Source organism: Caretta caretta, chromosome 4, assembly GCF_965140235.1.
Source record: "Caretta caretta isolate rCarCar2 chromosome 4, rCarCar1.hap1, whole genome shotgun sequence".
NCBI classification, from domain to species: Eukaryota; Metazoa; Chordata; order Testudines; family Cheloniidae; genus Caretta; species Caretta caretta.
Genome location: NC_134209.1, coordinates 24,860,041 through 24,881,259, shown reverse-complemented (window position 1 = coordinate 24,881,259; position 21,219 = coordinate 24,860,041). Strand labels below are relative to the sequence as shown.

The 21,219-nt window shown below is 45.8% G+C and overlaps 1 protein-coding gene across 4 annotated transcripts in view; it reads right to left on the bottom strand.

Annotated features, from left to right (window-relative positions):
* Nucleotides 1-20,179, bottom strand: part of FRAS1 (Fraser extracellular matrix complex subunit 1) — a 306,626-nt gene extending 286,447 nt beyond the window's left edge. For 3 of the 4 annotated variants that reach the window (XM_075127463.1, XM_075127464.1, XM_075127465.1), the window contains exons 1-2: nt 18,935-19,058; nt 8,060-8,091 (exon numbers count right to left, since the gene is read on the bottom strand). In XM_075127463.1, coding sequence (XP_074983564.1) covers nt 8,060-8,091; nt 18,935-19,043 — 141 coding nt within the window. In that variant the 5' untranslated portion in view covers nt 19,044-19,058. Of the gene's footprint in view, nt 1-8,059; nt 8,092-18,934; nt 19,059-19,171 lie in introns of those variants that run through there. The other variant, XM_048846813.2, reaches the window with a different exon arrangement.
* Nucleotides 20,180-21,219: the final 1,040 nt, after the last annotated feature.

Sequence of the window (21,219 nt, the reverse complement as noted above, 5' to 3'; positions counted from 1 at the left end):
CTCGAGCTCACTATCTGCTCTGCAGTCACGGTATCTCCACCCAGCTGACTTTCACTCCAACACTATCAATTCCTGCCCTATTTTCAAAAAACAAAAAGACACACAGACACACGCAATTTGTTTGGTTTTGTTGCACATCATCTATATTTGATGTAACCCCCTTCCCTCCCTTCTTGTAAGCTCTTTGAGCAAGATACCCTGGGCCAGATTCTGGGATGCATCTGAGCTGTCCCTGTTCTAGGGTGTCAAGGTTCCTTCCCCACTCTGAACTCTAGGGTACAAATGTGGGGACCTGCATGAAAACCTCCTAAGCTTACTTTTACCAGCTTAGGTTAAAACTTCCCCAAGGTACAAACTATTTTACCTTTTGCCCATGGACTTTATCGCTGCCACCACCAAATATCTAACAGGTATATAATTGGGAAAGAGCCCGTTTGGAAACGTCTTTCCCCCCAAAATCCTCCCAACCACTACACCTCCTTTCCTGGAGAAGGCTTGATAAAAATCCTCACCAATTTGTAGAAGTGAACACAGACCCAAACCCTTGGAGCTTAAGAAGAATGAAAAAGCAATCAGACTCTTAAAAGAAGAATTTTAATAGAAGTAAAAAGAATCACCTCTGTAAAATCAGGATGGTAAATACCTTACAGCGTAACCAGATTCAAAACATAGAGAATCCCTCTAGGCAAAACCTTAAGTTATAAAAAGACACGAAAACAGGAATATACATTCCATTCAGCACAGCTATTTTACCAGCCATTAAACAAAAGAAAATCTAATGCATTTCTAGCTAGATTGCTTACGAACTTTTTACAGGGGTTCTGAGCTGCGTTCCTGATCTGTTCCCGGCAAAAGCATCACACAGACAGACAGACCCTTTGTTTCCCCCCCGACTCCAGCTCTGAAAGTATCTTGTCTCCTCATTGGTCATTTTGGTCAGGTGCCAGCGAGGTTATCCTAGCTTCTTAACCCTTTACAGGTGAAAGGGTTTTTCCTCTGACAGGAGGGATTTTAAAGGTGTTTACCCTTCCCTTTATATTTATGACACAGGGCATGCACATAACACCAGGAACTGGGAGGGGAACAGCTAGGATCACTACCCGCTATAAACTACCCTACACCAGAGGATTCCTATCCTCGTCATTGGAGGAATCCAGGATATCATTGGAGGAATCCTCCATGGGCCAGAGGAGCAGGTCCATAGCTGCTTTCACAGGCGCTGATTTTTGGTTTTGCCAGTGTGTACTCCTCTCCGCCCCCTCCCATCCCCGTGCGAGCAGTGGGCGGGACCTCAGGGGAAGAGGTCGAGCAGGGGCAGGGCCTCGTGGTGGAGCACAGGCAGGGTCTCAAGGGGAAGAGGCCAACCGGGGGCGGGGGCTCAGGGTGGAGCACAAGTGGAGGGGCCATGGTCAGGGCGCTGGGGCCCACAAAAGATGAATCCGGCCCTATGGGTGCTGAGTACCCCCTGCCTTTTTTTTTTTTTTTCCAGTGGGTGCTTGAGCCCTGGAGCACCCAGGGAGTCGGCGCCTGTGGCTGCTTTGCACTGACAGACTGCTGCAAAGCAGCTACAGGGTGGCCAAGAATCTGGACCAGAGTTGACTTTATTTCTGTGAAGCGCAGTGGGCATTTATTGTGCTATAAGAAGTTCAATATTATATTAATTATCAATGCTCACAACAGATCTCTCAGGATGAGAGCCATCCCCGAACGTTCAAATCCAGAAACTGAGGCAGTCAGCTAGTTTATTTCCTGCCCCTACCTACAGTTGCTTGCTGTTCAGATTCTGCCGTTCCAGCTGGAGAATTTAGTTCTCAAATACCTGTAATGCCAACCTCATTTACTATCTGGATCCAGCCTGATTATATCCAGTACTAAAATGGCTAGACAGAATGAGGCACATGGTAAAGAAAAGACATACAGATTTGTAGATACAGGTTGAACACTGCCCATATTTGAATGCCACACAAATATGAAAAGCCTGCTGACAGTCAACACACACACACACACACACACACACACACACACACACACCCCTGCTAACACAAACACAACAGTGTACCTGGTATAAGTTCTGCTGTTCTCATAGCATGCAGAGAAGCACCTATTCTTTCCACTTAATATTCTTCCCACTGAGTTCACAATCCCCCTTAGCCATTATCCTTCATTGCCTTAGCTTTATTTTTCACACACTGTAAAAATAAATCGTATATAAAACATAGGAACCCAACAGCTAGGTCACACATCTTACTTCCTTAATGAATGCAACTATGCAAGGATCACGTACAAAACTGTGTTACTGCAGAGTTGCTGTACAGTAATGAATTTGGTTATTTCTGTTGGCTGTAAACTCATTATACTTTTCTTCCCCACCTCTTGACTAACCCTCCAGGCTCTATTCTATATTCACTTACACTAATGTCTATATCGCAGCCTCATATAAAGTTATACAAAACACAGCCTTGCTATGCAGTGAAATATGACAACGACCAGATCTTTCAGATGAGTAATTGTTTTCAATAGATAACCCTGTTCTACCATGAAGACGCTCAATAAACGCTGCAATATGATGTACGGATCTGTCCCTGGTTTCATTAACACCAAACAGCAATGCAGATTTTGGCATTTGATGACCAGCTGATCTCAGAATACTATAGAGTTCTGGTTCAGAAAATGATCCAAGTGACTAAAGAAATTAAAATTGAATTAAAAGTCCATCGTTTGAGGAACAGTCTCCCCTCAACACACATACAATACTCCCATAATGCTAACAGGGGTACATATTGAGAGTTGAGAGTACATACTGAAGGGACAAATATACACCCCAGAGAGGAATCTAGTGGTTAAAAAATTGTGCTAGGACTCAAGAGATCTGGGTTCAATCCCCAGCTCAGTCTTCCTCTCTGACCATGGGGGTGTCACTTAATTTCTCTGTGCTTCAGTTTCCAATCTGTAAAACGTGGGATAACAATCCTTCCTTCTTCCCCAGTCGTTGTCTGTTTAGACTGTAAGCTCTTCAGGTAAGAGACAGTCTCTTGCCATGTGTTTGTATAACTGCTGGTCCAAAGGGGCCACCCATCTCAGCTGAGTACTCTAGGTGCTATTGAAATATTAGTAATCAATAACTTATGCTAGAAGCACTGCTTATATACAATCATAGTCTATCCTCATGAACTGGTTAGCATTTACATTCTAATCTCCCCTGAACAAAAGCAGAATAAGTGTATATTTTAGATTCCTGTTGTCATGTAGTAATTACTAACCTGTTTTAAACCTGAATCTATTCTTCCATAACACTCAGATTGTTCTGTGCTACTATCAGCCTCAGTCAGCCCTCAGTCTCCCTCCTGTCTGTGCCATCTTCAAGTAATTAAGGTCACTTTTCCAGCTGTTGTATCTGCAAGAGGCCTCATTGACTTCAAGAGAAATAATTGTCAGCCTGTTTCTGTTTTTCTTAAAACGTGCTTTCAGTTCCACCTGCCCCGCTTCCTGTTCCTTCATCTTGATTACAGAATTAGAAGAAAAGAGTCAGTAAAATTCCAGGCAACATCAAAGATGCTTTCACCACACAGTAGAAATCCAAGATAACCAGTACCAACAAGGTGGGGATGGGAAAAATTACAGACTTAGTCTGATGTTGTTCCCTGCTTTTATCAATAATCCTTCCTCCCTCTTGCAAAACAGTTTCAGGAATTTAATTAAAGGGAGTGGGAAGGTTTCTTAGGAGCAGCATTTTTTCCCCTACTCAGAAAATATTCCACATGTCCCAGGGTAAGCACGTTGGTTTCACAAGGATGAAAAACCCAGGACACATGCCCATAAGCCCATTAGGCAATTCCAGGATTCCCATTAAATGGTGCTCCAGTCCAGATGTGGACTGCCTGCTAACTAAACCGAGCCAGTTATTTGTATAGCTAGCACAAATGTGCACTGCTGTTCGATGAATTATTGATTCTGCACACACCCCACCTCCAAGTGGTATGGGTAAGAACCAGCACACAACAGAGCATGTGAGAGGGCCATCGGTGAGCATAGTTCCACTGATGCCGCCTGTGGTCGTCATAGAGACCGACAGAAGCACCAAGGAAAGCAATTTTCAAGGTACAGAGAACAGGCAGAGTTGGGCCTTCTGTGAAGGCTGAAGATCTGTGGGAAAGGAGAGAAACTGAGGCAGAAAGGGTTCAGGGTCACATTGGAAGACTGTGGCAGAGCCAAGACCTGAACCCAGATCTCCTGAAGATCCAATCCAATACCTCAGCTGAAAGACCATCCCCACTGACTTCAGTTAGGCCGCTCCGGATTTACACCAGGATAACAGTTCGGAATCTGGCTCACAAAACGTTCCTGTCCAGAGCTGACAATCATTCTTTGGGAGTGTTAATAAAAGATTAACAGACTGAATTGCAATGGTTTGTCTTCACCTTCAGATTTGTTATATGCATGTTTATCTTCAGGACTGGGACACCACAGACAGTTGATTTATGTAGCACTGACTGGGTCTATTGACTGTTTGCAATTCAGATATAGAGCTTTCTACAGTTGCAAGAGGGGGTTAAATAAATACAAGTTTCATTACCACACATGGCTGGGAATTTCCCCTTCCCGGACTACAAGTTCTTGGATGGACAATTCTCAATAGGAGCCACTTTTTAGATAGCAAATACTTTTTATTCCATATATTGTTGTGGGTCTCCCATATAGTCTGCTGCTGCCAGATCTGTTTTTATTTTTGCTTGTAATTACATGTAAGGTGCCAAGAAAATGGCAGACTTTGTACCTTTACTATATTATTTCTGGTTATTGCTTATCAAACTGTACTGCTTTGAATATGCAGAAAGCCTAATAAAATATTGTAAATACACTGACATACAAATGATTTTCATCAAGTTAAAAAAAATGAAACCTCCTGAGTAATTCACAACAACTAATAAAGAATAAGATTTGTGCTATTTTTCTACTGCCGCAGAACTTGTGCAAAATATTCATATGTTCCAGTATATTGTACAGGTGTAACTGAAATCAATTGGAATATTTCATAGAGGTATGGTCTAGGTCTCTGACCACAGGACTGTAAACTGTGCACTCCTGAGTTCTAATTCCCACTGTCATCTCAAGAAAGCCATTTAACCTTTATGCCTTTTTTCCTCCACCCACCCACCTAGAAACGTTATATAGATGGTTAATGCTTGAAAAGAGCTGTGTAGCTTTAGAAGGCTGCAAGTGACACAGTTTATTAATGCGTATAACAACCGATATAAAAAAAAGCAGTGTTTGCTAGTCTCAGGCACACAGTACCATTTGAGACTCTTCTAGATAGAAGTCTTAAAATAAGAATGGTCGATGTACAAATCAATGAAAGATGGCAGCCTCTCTCTAGGCACTATCCTTAATGCGGAGCTATTTTTTCAAACTTTGTAATTTTTCGTTTGGAAATGGCTGAAAAATTCTGTTTTCTATGAGATTTTGCAGGTTTGGAGCAATCCCTCTCTGAAAGAAATAATGTAATTAGACTTTTCCTTGATTTCCCTCCTGGGGTGGAGAGAATCCTATCCAAATGCTTTCTCTGCATAGAATTTCTCTTTTCAGCAGTGGCTCCTGTACACAGCCAGAGGTGCTTAGGACACAGGTACAGCAGCAGCAAAATAATCAATTCCTTTCTAATGCACTTCCTTAAATGCCTCTCCGAGACCACTTAGTCACAATACCTACAAGAAACTAGCTGACTAAGTCATCTACCTATTTCGTGAGTGAACTGCTTGGAGGGAGACGGACCAGTGCTGGGAGTAAGTGCATAAGGACGTTGGAATGGTATTTGGAAACTGAGGTGGGAGAAAAACAAGCGAGAGCAGTGTGTGGAAGAAGGCAGGGAGGAGGAATTTGGACCCCCGTCCTGCAATGGGTGGAGCTCTGCATCCATTCAGAGCCTCACTGATGTTAACGGGGCCCCTGTGCCTGCGAGGAGCTCCTGGTATCAGTGAGGGCCTGGATGGGCACACATTTCTGTTCATCCAGCTCCAACAACAAAGCAAAGAAATAAGTCGGGTCCCCATCCTCCTCCTGATCACGTTGCTTGTACGTTTCATCGTTCTTTCCCATCCTTAGAGTATCTTTGTCTTTTTAAGTTATATGTTCCTCAGGGCAAGGATTTCAGTAATTGTTATTATTGTCTTATAGTTTTTTGTCCTTAGTAGCACTCAGAATGTGAAGGTTGCTGTTGTCTCCAGCTGTGTTCAGAAAGCACCTTGCATGCTGTGGGAGCTACTACAAACAATATCGTATTGCTTTTAAACAAACTGGGATTCTGAAAGAATCCAACAAACAGCATGCAGCTGGTCTTTCTCCCCTTTCAATGTTGCCAGGCAGTGTATGTCTTGTTAGCACACATCTTGACCTGGTTATAACTAGCCCTATAACTTGACCTGGTATTTTTCTTCGAGTAGTAACATGTTGAAAAATACCAACACCGGTAAAATGCTAATATACTTTTTTTCTTCTCCATAGTGACATTTCAATGATGGTCACACGACAGGATAACTACACATGTGTACAGTCCTCAAGCCAAACAAAATATAGGATGTTTTTCCCCAGTGCAGCATTCTTTTTAATCAAAGCTGCTTTAAGATCCGTATACCTTTACACACACAGAGTAGTGTATCCTACGCCACGAGTAATCCCACTGACATCAACATACTGAGTAAGGAATTACTTAAAGTGAGGAAGGGTTTCCATAACTGACCCTTAATTTCTATAATTTAAACAAAAAACAACCTTCAATTTATTCCGTATCTTCATCAACTCCATCATCCAGACAAGTGTACAAAGCCAAAAAAAACAGAATTGTAAATGTCACACACATCATCATCATGCAGTGACATAGATGAACATCTCATTTCCTATCCCCTTATTATACTATATTACAGTCCTTATTGAGACAAAATGAGTAGAAGAGAATGATCTGCCACACAATTTATTAGAGTTGATGGAGTGTAGACAGACTTTTCAATCTCCTTTAAAACATTGTGATGCTCCATAGTGTATTATTAATGGAAACAAATGAACACAATCTGCTTCGGCTTTTCCCCAAGCCATCCACCAAAGACACAGTGATGTAAATCAATTCCACTTCATTTCCCCCTTTAAAGTGCAGGAGAACTTTAAAAGAGTCAGTGTCAAGGTTGGAAGGCAAAAGAACCCAACTCCTATAAAATTTGAGATTATACAATAGTTATAGATTCCAAAGACACTGCAGTAACTTTGCTGGAGGGGGGTATTAAGGGAAATAAAACATATAAACCCAGTCTAGCTAATTAATAAACATGATGCACACTACTTTAGATTCCACAACAAAAAACCATTGTGTAGTTTCGTTGTGATAGCACGCCTGTGTGTAAGCACTTCAGGAGCAACGTTCTTGTCAATTTCTTTTTACTGTTTGAGTATCAAATTGAGGCAGCCAAGTATTGTATGGAAGAGTACTATTTGCATGAGATTCCCTCCATCACATATCTGCCCAATGATTAAGGTGGATTATTTGCAATTGTGAAAAATGGAGAAATCATTGTTTTGTCACAGCAAAAAATGCAAGAGTCATACTTTTAGTTTAAAAAAGGAGAAGTCACAGCACACAATGAATATGAAGTTTTCCAGAAGAAAAGTGTTAAACGATCATCACCGATAGCAAAACATCAAATACATACAGAATATACAGGGAGATTTTAGACAACACTTGCTGGCCAGTCTTGTTTTGCACATTCCTGAATCCCATTGCTTAAAAATGCACAGGACAAACAAAGAGCCAAATTTGTCAATATGCACGGAGTCTTGCTCAACAGTAACCTGGTTGGGTTGACAAAGACCACAGGTGAAATCCTGACTCTACTGAAGTCAACAGGAATTTTGTAATGGATTTCAGCGGGGCCAGGATTTCGCCCCATTGCATATTCATGAAAGCATCACTACAATTTGTGCCACGGAAGTCATGTGGCACTGACAAAACTTGTTGAGTCATAAGTGCAGCCTATCAACCTCAATGTAACCATGAAACGTATTAAGGTTCACCTACCTCAAACAATGAGCCTTGGTAGACACAAGCACCTGTAGGACCAAAAAGAAAGTCGATTAGAAGGAAGCTGATATCAATAGACTCACCCATAAACCAGTGCTTCAAAACTACTTGACCTTGCATTCTTTGAGCATCCACAATTCCCCTGAATGTCACTAGGGTTTATTTTAGGGATGCCCAGACAAAAAGCAACCAAATATAGAAAAGGAAATGCTATTATGAATCCAAATGTTTTTGTCCTTTTTCTATTTGCTTTAAGACAATACAGCTCTATCAATCCACCACTTGCTCAATCACTCCATTGAAAACTCCATTCAGCCCTAGCACCTCCTTGTTCACCTCCTCCTGGCATTGGTCACCTTCAAATCCAGAAGGCAGCACAAACAACGAACTAGAATGGGGTAAGTAATGTAGCCACTTTATCATGGCAGCAGCTTCCAGAGACATCATGCACATCCATCCATCATCAAGAGGATAGAGAGGGCAGGCCATAACCAGCTGGCATGCTGTTTGTTCTTGAGCTCCACGGAGGCAGGAGGGGGAGCTGAAGAAGCCACAACTAGAGGGATGACAGTTAAACTGCCCGTGACCACAATAAGACCTGTTATAATGAAGGAGGCTCTTTTGGTACCTATTTACTACTGAGGGCTGCATATGCAGCTCTCTCTGTATTATGTGGGCCGCATCTATTCAATATATATACTGCCTGTAAGGTCCTGAGGCTGTCACATGAGATGCAGCTGGATGCTGCTTGGACCGCAAGGGAGAACCACTGGGCTCAGGGATGCAGTAAGTTGTCTATCTGCCAATAAATGTGCCATCGATCCAAAATATAGTCCCTCATCACCCACTGCCACTGTTCCTTGGATAGTCATGTCTGATGTACTGCCTGAGGGAGGCAATTATCTCACCCATTCGAGCAGAGTGCCTCTGGGTGGCATCTCTTGACTCCCCCGATCTGTCATAGGGTGCTGTCTGAGGTACTCTGCTTGGCACTGCCCACTGGCAAGCTTTTATCATTTGCAGTGTTGTTATAGCCACGTTGATCCCAAGATACGGGGTGGGAGGGGAGAGGTGAAGACATATCTTTTATTGGACCAGCTTCTGTTGCTGTAAAGCTTGTCTCCTCCACCAACAGAAGGCAGTCCAATAAAAGATGTTAATTACCTTACCCACCTTGTCTCTCTCAAACTCTTACACATTTGACCCCACCCCATTTTAGCACAGGTTTTCATGGCCTTTCTTCTGACTGAATAGTGGGCCAATGTTGTTCCTTCAGGAAGGCCTCCTCGTTTGGCTGTGTCCATCCTTCCAGCTGAGGTCAAAACAGCCCAGCACCAGAGAGCACAGACATGGTGGGCAACAGCACCACAAGCTTCACCCACACTGAGCCAATGGGCCTCAAAGCTGACCAGGAAGGTCCTGCTTTTATGGGGACGGTAGTTTAGTTTCTATGCCAGGGCATTCCTTGGCTTCTCCAGTGACACTGCCAGCAAACTGACCTCCCAGTTTGGTGTCTCCCCAGTGGTAGGCACTAGGCACAGGACAGACACAATTAGCTCCTTGTACCTCACGCACCACTGTGTACCTTTCACACAGGCCAAAGATCAGAAAGGACAGCTTCCTGGCCTGAGTCTGAATTAGTGACCTAGAGGTGAACGCTTCATATCCCTCTTTTAATCCCTTGAGTTGGCCACCTCCACAAAATTGTATTCCTACTAATTAATTGGCCGTCAAGCCAGAACACTTTAATATGCATCTACCTATAATAAAACTCACCTGGCGTTTAGGCAATTTGTGTAAAATGTGCGGGTTTCCATCTTGTCCTTAACATGCATCATGATAGGTTTGAAAACTGCACATTCAGGACTCAGTTCTGCCCCCACTGGAAACAGCCACTCGGGCTTCTCTGGGAGCAGGCGCAAGGCTATTAAGTAGCACATTATATATAAGGCTAGTTTAATCAAAATAAAAAAAGTGACACCAATAAGTCTGAAGGGATGCAAAACAACTGACTACGTGCTCAGCAGCAGGGGAAAACCCAACCCAACCCAACCCAACCCAAGGTTTTGGTCTCGCCTGGCACATGGGATGGCCAGGCTGGCAGCAGAGCAGGGAATTTTGGCTGCGAACCAGAGTGGAGAACACAGAAACAAAGAAGGCATCAGAAAGCATAGCAGTTGATCTCCAAAAAGGTGTGGGCACTTGCTTACACCATATACCTGCCAGACCACTGATAAAGTGTCATGAGCATTAGCTTTGCAGGAAACTACTTGCCTGCTTTCTCATCCAGAGGTCAAGTGCAGAGACAGTAATCGAGAAAGGCAGGAGAGGAGTCTGCTACCATACGCAGTAAAATAAAGGACAGAATGAATCTCTGCGAGAAGGCAGATACCCCCAAATAACCAGTCCAGCGTACCAAGATACTGCTTTAGGAGGCAGGTCCCCAGCACAAGAGGTAGGGGAAATGGACATCCCTCCCCGGCGTTATCAGCGCACCAAAAGGACTGTGGGGAAAACAAGAATGGGCAAGTTTAGGTTTGTAGCTTTTTATGTAATCAAGTGCTCTGGACACAGATAAATCTGTGTGTCTCTCTCCAGTATTCATTGTCCCACTTGCCTTGAAATGGGAACTGCAGGTACTTTGAGGCATGGATTGAAAAGTTGAATCTTTTCACTGGTAGAAGAACACAACTTTAGAGGGGCTTCTAGACAATTTAAAAAAAAAAAAAAAACCCGTTGTAGACAGAAAGGGTTTTGCCCCCCAGTAACTGATTCCTCCATCAGCTACTGAATGATAAATATCTTTTGCTGCAATTGCCCTTCCTTATCCTAGGATTACTGCTTAGTGAATCAGAACAGCTAACCTCTCACGTTCTTAGCAGGCTCAGATACTGTGGTCCACACTCAGGCAAACCTCCCATTAACTTAAATGGATGTTTTGCATGAATGAGGATTTCCAGGATTTGGTCCATTATGCATTCAGGAGATTGTTTATTCTCTTCTTCCAGTGTCACCGAAGGCTACATTCTAGTTCTCTCTTCAGAAGTAAGGTCTTATGCTTAAAGCCAGAATCCATCCTTGGATTGCTATGCTTGGCGCCCATTGAAAAACTGAAGGCACAGTAAATATACAAACAAATAAATAAATAAAATACATCAAAATGTTATCACTTTAAACGTTTGCTTGAATTCCAGTTCTTAAATCATACTACACACAAAGGGTCAAATTCTGCCCACAGATCCGCTCATGTGACTCCCACTGAAATCACATCTATCTGAGAACGGAATTTGACACAAATGGCGTTATTTCATACATTTCTTCTGGCGATTTCTCATGACGGTTTCTCTACACCTAGACTTTCTCAATGATAATGCAACGTTATTCTGAATAGCAAGCACATCCCAAATACTTTGACTTATAACATCATTCACTCACTGTTAATACCCTAGTGCCTATCGCTAACACTGACAATAATGAAAGAGAAAGGTTACACAAGCAAATGATTGGCGAGGTACCAGTTTCACACATTCTATCTCAATAAGTCAAAAAATGGGGCAGGGGAATGAAATCGTGAATGAACTGAATGACAGTTCTTTTATTGATTTTTCTGGCAGACAGTCCTCTTCAAACAGCTGCACGCATCTGGCTACTAAAGATGTGACAAGAAATTACAAAAGAAAAAAAAGAATGCAGTGACAACTGCCTTAAGGGACCACCCAAAGGATTAACAGAACTTGGCTGTCTGGTAGAGAGGATGCCTTTAAAAACAGATGAAGCAAAACTGTGCAAGAAACCTTGGATCTACAGTAAAGTGGTTGCTTAAAACTGAGAGTTATCTATTGAATTGGTCTTTAGTCCAGGTGTAACAGATTGCGAAGGCATAATCTGGTTCTTGGCAAGTAAGGGATTATTTTCCTTTGATCAGGGGAAAGGCCATAAGGACCCAATCAAATTTCCACTAAAGTCAACTGGCTGTGTTCCCACTGATGTGAATGGGAAATCGGTCGGGTCCTCAGAGTTGTGACTTTGGACTCAGAACAGAGAGAAAGGCTTGGGAAGATTCCCTCACCCAGAGGACATAGGACTGGATTCAAGTTCAAGACACTGGATTTGATTGATTTCAGTTACACTCAGATCTCTTTACAACACTCTGGCAATGCGTTCAAGTTACAAGATTCCATTTACACGTTCTGTATGGCCCTTTTGCAGAGTCACTATGGTGCACAGGGGCATTACAGTAACAGGCAGCCAAGCCCAGGAAGTTTTTCCAGTTTGACCATTTACAATGGTTTTGTTATAAACACTCACCACCGAGAGAGACTTTCCTGCACACGATTTTTCCCTTGCTCTACTATATTCCACTTTACCTTTGTGTCCTACATATTTTAATTTATTTTTAAAAATTGAGAAGCCCAATCATAACAGCTTCAGCCCTTAAAATCCACTCTGATTTGCCCAAGATCACATAACAGGGCAGTGGCGGGCTTAGAATCTACATCTCCTGATGCTCAGTCCCACATTCTATTCACCTGACCACACTGGTGCCCCTCAGCAGCACCAGACATGCCTCTGAATGACTGCACAGGAAAAACACAAAGTCTGATTCTCTCCTAACTAAGCAAAGGTACAGTTCACCTGCTCACAAACTGTAATGGGAGAAAGTCCTCTTCAAACACTTATGTTCATCCCGTACTGATTGACTTGACATACATAGATTTTCAAAGACATTCTAGCTACATTTTTGCTAACTTTTCTACTACTGAACTGTCCTGCCCTCAAGACAGTCACCGAGAGTGCTCCCCGACACTTTATTTAGAGCCCCACGCAGACACAAAATTTGTATCTCCATTCGATCCGCAATCTGCAAAAATGATCCGCGGACATCCACTAATTTGCAGCGCTCCAGATATAAAATTTGGATCTGCATCCATCCGCAATCTGCAAAAATGATCCATGGATATAAAACAGATATCGGTGGATTTGCAGGGCTCTACTAATATGATACAATATGTGTGTATAATGTATTTTTCATTCGAGTTTATAGAAGCTTTGCCTGTGTTTCCAAGTTACCCAGTGGTCTTTTAGATGAATGATCTTCTGCTAAACCCAACACACAAGAAAGAAAAAGTGTCTCCCTGCACCTTAAGGAATACATTCTCATTCACATACTGAACCACCTTGGCGGGGATGAGAGGGACCCAACTCATTATCACTTTTGTGTTGGGTCCCCTAAACTCAGAGATGTTAATATTCTGCTCTATCAAGATTGTTGTTGTCGGGAAGGAGGGTGCGTCACTCGTAATTTCACACACACACAGTTTGGATTATCTGATGTCACACCTGACAATGCTGCTCTTCAACTAACACACCCACACCTGTTATTGACGAAGATAACTATTGCTGCTGGGTCACATTTTCCAAAGTGCCTAAGGAAACTGAGTCTCAGGGACTTTCAGTGAAACATAGGCTCCTAAGTGACTTGGTTTCAGAGTAGCAGCCGTGTTAGTCTGTATCCGCAAAAAGAGAAGGAGTACTTGTGGCACCTTAGAGACTAACCAATTTATTTGAGCATAAGCTTTCGTGAGCTACAGCTCACTTCATCGGATGCATGCAGTGGAAAATACAGTGGGGAGATTTTATATACACAGAGAACATGAAACAATGGGTGTTACCATACACTACTGTAATGAGAGTGACCAGGTAAGATGAGCTATTACCAGCAGGAGAGAAAGAGAAAAAGAAAAAAGAAAAAAAAAACCCAAACCTTTTGTAGTGATAATCAAGGTGGGCCATTTTCAGCAGTTGACAAGAACGTGTGAGGAACAGTGAGGGGGGAAATAAACATGGGGAAATAGTTTTACTTTGTGTAATGACGCATCCACTCCCAGTCTTTATTCAAGCCAAATGTAATGGTGTCCAGTTTGCAAATTAATGCCAATTCAGTCTCTTGTTGGAATCTGTTTGTTTTTGAAGTTTTTTTTTGTTGAAGAATTGCCACTTTTAGGTCTGTAATCGAGTGACCAAAGTGTTCTCCAAATGGTTTTTGAATGTTATAATTCCTGACGTCTGATTTGTGTCCATTTATTCTCTTACATAGAGACTGTCCGGTATGGCCAATGTACATGCCAGAGGGGCATTGCTGGCACATATCACATTGGTAGATGCACAGGTGAACGAGCCTCTGATAGTGTGGCTGATACGATTAGGCCCTATGATGGTGTCCCATGAATAGATATGTGGACACAGCTGGCAACGAGCTTTGCTGCAAGGATAGGTTCCTGGGTTAGTGTTTTTGTTGTGTGGTTGCTGGTGAGTATTTGCTTCAGGTTGGGGGGCTGTCTGTAGGCAAAGACTGGTCTGTCTCCCAAGATTTGTGAGAGTGATGGGTTGTCCTTCAGGATAGGTTGTAGCTCCTTGATGATGCGCTGGAGAGGTTTTAGTTGGGGGCTGAAGGTGACAGCTAGTGGCGTTCTGTTATTTTCTTTGTTGGGCCTGTCCTGTAGTAGGTAACTTCTGGGAACTCTTCTGGCTCTGTCCATCTGTTTCTTCACTTCGGCAGGTGGGTATTGTAGTTGTAAGAACGCTTGATAGAGATCTTGTAGGTGTTTGTCTCTGTCTGATGGGTTGGAGCAAATGCGGTTGTATGGTAGAGCTTGGCTGTAGGCAATGGATCGTGTGGTGTGGTCTGGATGAAAGCTGGAGGCATGTAGGTAGGAACAGCGGTCAGTAGGTTTCCAGTATAGGGTGGTGTTTATGTGACCATCGCTTATTTGCACTGTAGTGTCCAGGAAGTGGATCTCTTGTGTGGGCTCGTCCAGGCTGAGGTTGATGGTGGGATGGAAATTGTTGAAATCGTGGTGGAATTCCTCAAGGGCTTCTTTTCCATGGGTCCAGATGATGAAGATGTCATCAGTGTAGCATAAGTAGAGTAGGGGCATAAGGGGACGAGAGCTGAGGAAGCGTTGTTCTAAGTCAGTGTGACTGTTCTTAATGTTTCCTCTGAATATTGTGGGGGTGCCTCAGTTTCCCCTATGGAGTTCTTAAGTATCTAGGTGGTGGCATAAGGGTGTATGATCGTTGCAGAACCCTAGAGGGCAGGTGTGTGCACGGGTCTGGACACAGAGAATGGCCAACATCCTGTTTCCTGGCAACTGATGGTCTGGGCCCTTCCCCGCTGCAAGGTGAGAGCTAAAGGGTTGAAGACAAACAGATCAGGTGAGCTCCTGGCCTGGGAAAGGGACAAGGCCCAGAGGAGGAGGGGCTGGAGAGAGTTTCAGTTGGGGGCTTGCTGGGGACATGGAGTGAAGTACAGATGTGGGTGTCTGGCTCACTGCCCCCAAAATGGACCCAGCTGAGGGGTCCTGTTCTCTGTACCTACAAGCTCTGGTTTAGACCATGTTCCTGTCGTCTAATAAACCTCTGTTTTACTGGCTGGCTGAGAGTCACGTCTGATTGTGAAGTTGGGGTGCAGGACCCTCTGGCTTCCCCAGGAGCCCCGCCTGGGCGGACTCGCAGTGGGAAGCGCACGGAGGGGCAGAGAATGCTGAATGCTCCGAGGTCAGACCCAGGAAGGTGGAGGCTGTGTGAGCTGTTTGTCCTGAAGACAGTCTGCTCACAGAAAGGAGACTTCACCAGAGTCCTGCCTGGCTTTGTAGGGAGCAGTTCCAGAGCATTGCCCAGGGACTCCGTGACAGTCAGCCATTAAAAAGTTGGCATACTGTGGGGCCATGCGGGTACCCATAGCAGTGCCGCTGATTTCAAGGTATACATTGCCCCCAAATGTGAAATAGTTATGGGTGAGGACAAAGTCACAAATCAGATGTCAGGAATTATAACATTCAAAAACCAGTCAAAGAACACTTCAATCTCTCTGGTCACTCAATTACAGACCTAAAAGTGGCAATTCTTCAACAAAAAAAAACCTTCAAAAACAGACTCCAACAAGAGACTGAATTGGCATTAATTTGCAAACTGGACACCATTACATTTGGCTTGAATAAAGACTGGGAGTGGATGTGTCATTACACAAAGTAAAACTATTTCCCCATGTTTATTTTCCCCTCCTACTGTTCCTCACATGTTCTTGTCAACTGCTGGAAATGGCCCATCTTGATTATCACCACAAAAGGTGCCCCCCACCCACTCTCCTGCTGGTAATAGCTCATCTTACCTGGTCACTCTCATTACAGTGTGTGTGGTAACACCCATTGTTTCATGTTCTCTGTGTATATAAATCTCCCCACTGTATTTTTCACTGAATGCATCCGATGAAGTGAGCTGTAGCTCATGAAAGCTTATGCTCAAATAAATTTGTTAGTCTCTAAGGTGCCACAAGTCTTCCTTTTCTTTTTAAGTGACTTGGGAGATTTTACCTAATGATTGAGATAACATTGTTATTGACTAAGAACCTTGAGCATATTAAGTTCAGTAAAGCTTAAGTTAATGAATCACTATGGTTTAAATGTTAATGAAAGTCAAGAGTCGTGGCTCCTAAAGGAACTGCTAAATTTCACATGCGTAGGGTCATCTGTTTCCCCTCTGTTGCATGGCACAGAAGGATGCAAAATGACAGTAAAAAGAAAACGAGTACTAGTGGCACCTTAGAGACTAACCAATTTATTTGAGCATAAGCTTTCATGAGCTACAGCTCACTTCATCGGATGCATTCAGTGGAAAATACAAGATTGTCCAGCAGCTGGTGAAGAAGTGGCTGTTCCTTCCCCAGAGAGCCAGATGGTCTATATCGCCCACAGGCATGGCGGTGCCAATGTCCCCCGCATGGGTGACCTGTGTGACATCGCGGTGATCACCCATGCCTTCCGCCTGCTGACGTGTCCCGACGCCAGGGTAAGGAACATTGCAGCAAACGCCCTCCATGATGCAACAAAGCTGATCGGCAGAGCCCCCTCCATCCAAAACAGAATGACAGTAAAAAGTCTGTATTTTCCACTCAATGCATCTGATGAAGTGAGCTGTAGCCCACAAAAGCTTATGCTCAAATAAATTGGTTAGTCTCTAAGGTGCCACAAGTACTCCTTTTCTTTTTGCGAATACAGACTAACACGGCTGCTACTCTGAAAAATGACAGTAATGCTATGCAAAGTGGCATGTAGCATGAAAAAAAAGCAGCTATGGAGTATGATCGCACTACCAGATATTGGCTGCTGGCAACCCCTCCATTCCACTTCCACATTGATGAAGGCAGAGTGAGGAGAAGGGGAAGAATCATAACCAGCAGAAGGGGCAGACAGCAGGGAACATACCCTTCTACACAGCACGTTCCCTTTAGAAACCAGCGTAAAATCCACCAGCAAAACATCATGTAAGTCCCGGCTGCCTTGAGCAGTAACAACACACACTGCACATTGCATGAAACCCACCTGGACCTGACATTTCCCCCCACCCATTCTTCAGTAACTGAGAAATAGCTAGTGGATTTTCTTCAACTTGTTATTAACTATTATGATTTATTCCTGGGCCAAGAGCAAGGATAAGACATTGCAGCTCAGAGGGTAATTTGAGCGTCCTGGTTTTGAAGTGGCTGAAGAGTGGGGTTGAGAACAAAAGTGCCAGCTCAGTCACAGAGATGGAAAGGCCCTGTTTGGTCAGGGAGGACTGGACGCAGCAACGTAGGCACCCCGCTCAGGGGAGATGCACTCCCCAGCCATTGAGGTGCTTTGTAAAAAATCCCGCCCTGCTGCACCAGTCCTGCCTGCCAGTGCAAGATTGCCCCCTATTGTGCGAGAGACACAGGGCGGGTGCGGTAATGCAGTGGTTCTCAACTTTTCCAGACTACTGTACCCCTTTCAGGAGTCTGATTTGTACCCCCAAGTTTTACCTCACTTTAAAACTACTTGCTGACAAAAGCAGACACGAAGCGGCAGAAGCGTCAGGGCACCCTGTCACTGAAAATTCACCTATTGTCTCATGTTTACCATGTAATTATCAAATAAATCAACTGGAATATGCCTTGTACTCACATTTCAGTGTATGGTACACAGAGCAGTATAAACAAGTCACTGTCCGTATGAAATTGTAGTTTGTCCCGACTCCGCTAGTGCCCGTTGCAAAACTTGGCAAGTATCTAGATGAGCTGGTGTACCCCTCAGAAGACCCCCGCGTGCCCCCAGGGGTACACGTACCCCCTGGCTGAGAACCACTGAGGCGATGTCTTTGATTGGCCTGTCTGCTGTGGGAGGGAGAACGAGACAGGGCACATGCGTGTGTTGGGGGGCATCACGCCCTGCAGTGTGTGTGTGTGTGTGTGTGTGTGTCAGACCGGCAGAGGCCTGGCAGGGGGTGCCACAGGCCAGAAAACAGCAGCAAGCCCCCCCAGTGGGAAAGAGGCGCGAGGCGGAGAAGTTTCCCCAGCTGCTTCGGACCCCAGCTCGCGCGCTGCCAAGCCCCACGCCTTGTCCCGCCTCGGGCGCCGCCTGCAACCGGGACGGCTGCAGGGCCCGCAAAGAGCCCGGGGGCACGGGAGAAGGAAGGCGGGCCCCGGGCTCTGGTTCTCCCCGCTTGCAGCCAGGAGGGCGCTCCCCGCCCGCAGCCGGCCGAATAAGGAGCGAACCCCAGGGCTGGGAGCGGAGCGGAGCTCAAAGCCACCCCCGCCGCCCACACACAACCCCGGCCCCCCAAGGCGGCCCGCAGGAAACACCGGGCGGGGAGCAAGGGGCCGCCGGCACGCTCGCACCCCGGGGTCCCGCCCGCTGTGCGCTCCCGAGACCCTCCTGCCGCCTTTCAGCTCCCCTGATCTCCGAGGTCAGCTCGGATTCCCGCCCCAGCGCGGTGGGTTTGCTTGCAGAGGGGGCGGTTTGCTGCAACCCCTCCTGCCTTTGTGGATTTCACCACCCTGCGCCCCTTCCAGCAAACCTCTCCGCTCCGGTGCGTCCTTCCCTCTGAGCGCCGGCTGAATTATGCAGCGGGGGATTCTGCTGGCGACTCCATTTAATGACACTGGGCCAACGGGGGGGACAGGCATACCGGGGGTGGGGGGGAATTAACCCGGATCAGAGCCATCTTCAGCGGGGAGAATTCCCAGCGCGTGCAACCCGCCTTGTAACTACACGAAGTCAATCCCCGTCCAACCGGGGTGCGCTTTGTACTCACCTTCCGCCTGCTGCTGGGGCAATACGGCAAATCCCGCACAGAGGAGCGCGACCCGGAGCCACACTTCCAGGTTATCCATTGCCAGAGGCGAAGCCGAGTCTGGAGCCGGGCACCCCCGCAGCCCCCTGCAAAACCTCCTCCTTCCGCCCTTTTTTGGGGGGTGCTGATGGGGTGGGGGGGCAGACTCCACAACTCAGCCCAGTGTCAAACGTTCCCGGTGCTCCTGGCTGCTTCGGTTGAATTAGATTAAAAGGCTCGAAGCGGTTTGAGGGGCCAGCAGCACAAACATGCCCAGCGCGTGGAAAGGGAGTGACTGTGTCCTTAGCTCAGCAGCTGCTCACACGAGCCCAATCAGCAGCATGGTCCCAAAGTTGAATCCGGATTCATCCCTCTGCAAAAACTTCCCCGTGGCCGAGACCCCCCCCCCTTCCATCTCCGAGCGCCGCAGAAGAAACCCACCGCGGCAGGTTTGCCTGCAAATCAGCTTTTCAAGTTCACTTGACACCAGCCCGACGCCCAGCTCTGCGCAGAGGGGCAGGAATCAAAGCGGGCGGGGGCGGGGACCTCTGCGGCGCAGCCCGCTTCCTCACCAGCAGCCCGGCGGGCAAATAAGATCCCCTCGGCGAGGCTCCCTCCCAGGAAACTTTCTCCGGCGCTGCAGTTCTGTGCCCAGCCCCGGTCTCCTGCAAAGACACAAAACGTGAGCCTCGCTCGCTCTTGGGGCTGATCTCAGTGCAGGCGAGGGCTAAACAGAAGCAGAAGAATTAAACCGCGCGGCTGGTGGTGGGGGTGGCACTGTTGCCCCTCCTTCCCCACATTTGCCTGAGCGTGTATTATCCCCCCCCCCCCCAGCTCAGCAGATCCGTACAAAGCTCCTTCTGCAATGGGGTCTTGGAGCAGCGGGAAGGAAAGGCGGGGTGGGAATCAGAAAGGGGCTGTTGCAAAGGGGAAAAGAACCTGCAAGGAGGAAATCGAGTGAGCTCCAGGGAGCCCAAAGCAACGTGCCTGCAGAAAATGACCAAATAAACCTGGAGCTAAGAGCCCGAGACGCTCCGCCCCTCTCAGTGTGAAAATGGACCCCGGGACTCAAGGAACGGGCAGAGAGTCACGTGAGAGAGCGAGCAACCTGATCCCCTTATTCATTCCGCAGGAGTTTGCAAGCTTGCCTTTTGTCTGAGCCTGGGTCCAAACTAGTGCCACACAGCCAGGAAGGGAGAAGGTAGCAAGCTCCCTCCTGCGATCCGGCAGCTCCCACTGAGAAAGTTAATACTTAGTACCAGTAACACGGGCTATGGGCTGGATCCTGGTCCCACTGAAGTCAAAGAGAGTTTTGCCACTGCCTGCCGAGAAAACAGGATCTGGCCCTAAAAGCAAGCAGCCGCCCAGTGCTTTGTGACATACTGCAGCATACTCTAGCATTAAAAAAAAAATCTGAGCTCTTATGGTGGGGCAGCATAGTCCAGTAGCTAAGGCACTGGACGAGGGGACAAGAGACTGACCAGCTGTGTGACCCTGAACAATCTCTTTACCTCACTCTGTCCTCCTCTCCTTTGTCCATTTCAATTGTTGGGACAAACACTGTCTCTTAGGATATGTTTGTACAGTGCTTGACACACTGAGACCCCACCCTTGCCTGGAGCCCCTAGGTGCTGCTGTAATACAAATACTTAATATTTATATTAATATATTCATATACTTTTAATGGTAGTATTAATTACCCACTACCCCTTGTTTTAACATTCAGGACATGGATTCAGAAGGGCTTCATACACACACACAAAGGTCTGCCCCTATGGATCTGATTGCAAGATGGGAGTTTTCACTTACTCCCGGGGACAGGGTCTGTGTCTCCTTATATCTGTTTGTACAACACCAAGGTCATTCTCCAGTGCTCAATAAATAGTAAAACCGTAATACATTTTCACTGGCGCAATAGGGCCTAAATCTAAAGCAGCTTTTCCCTCAACTGAGGTTTCGCTTCTGATATGAAGAGAATAATCGTTAGCTTTGCACCCTCTCCTGAGAAATCCACAGCACCTTCATCTTTA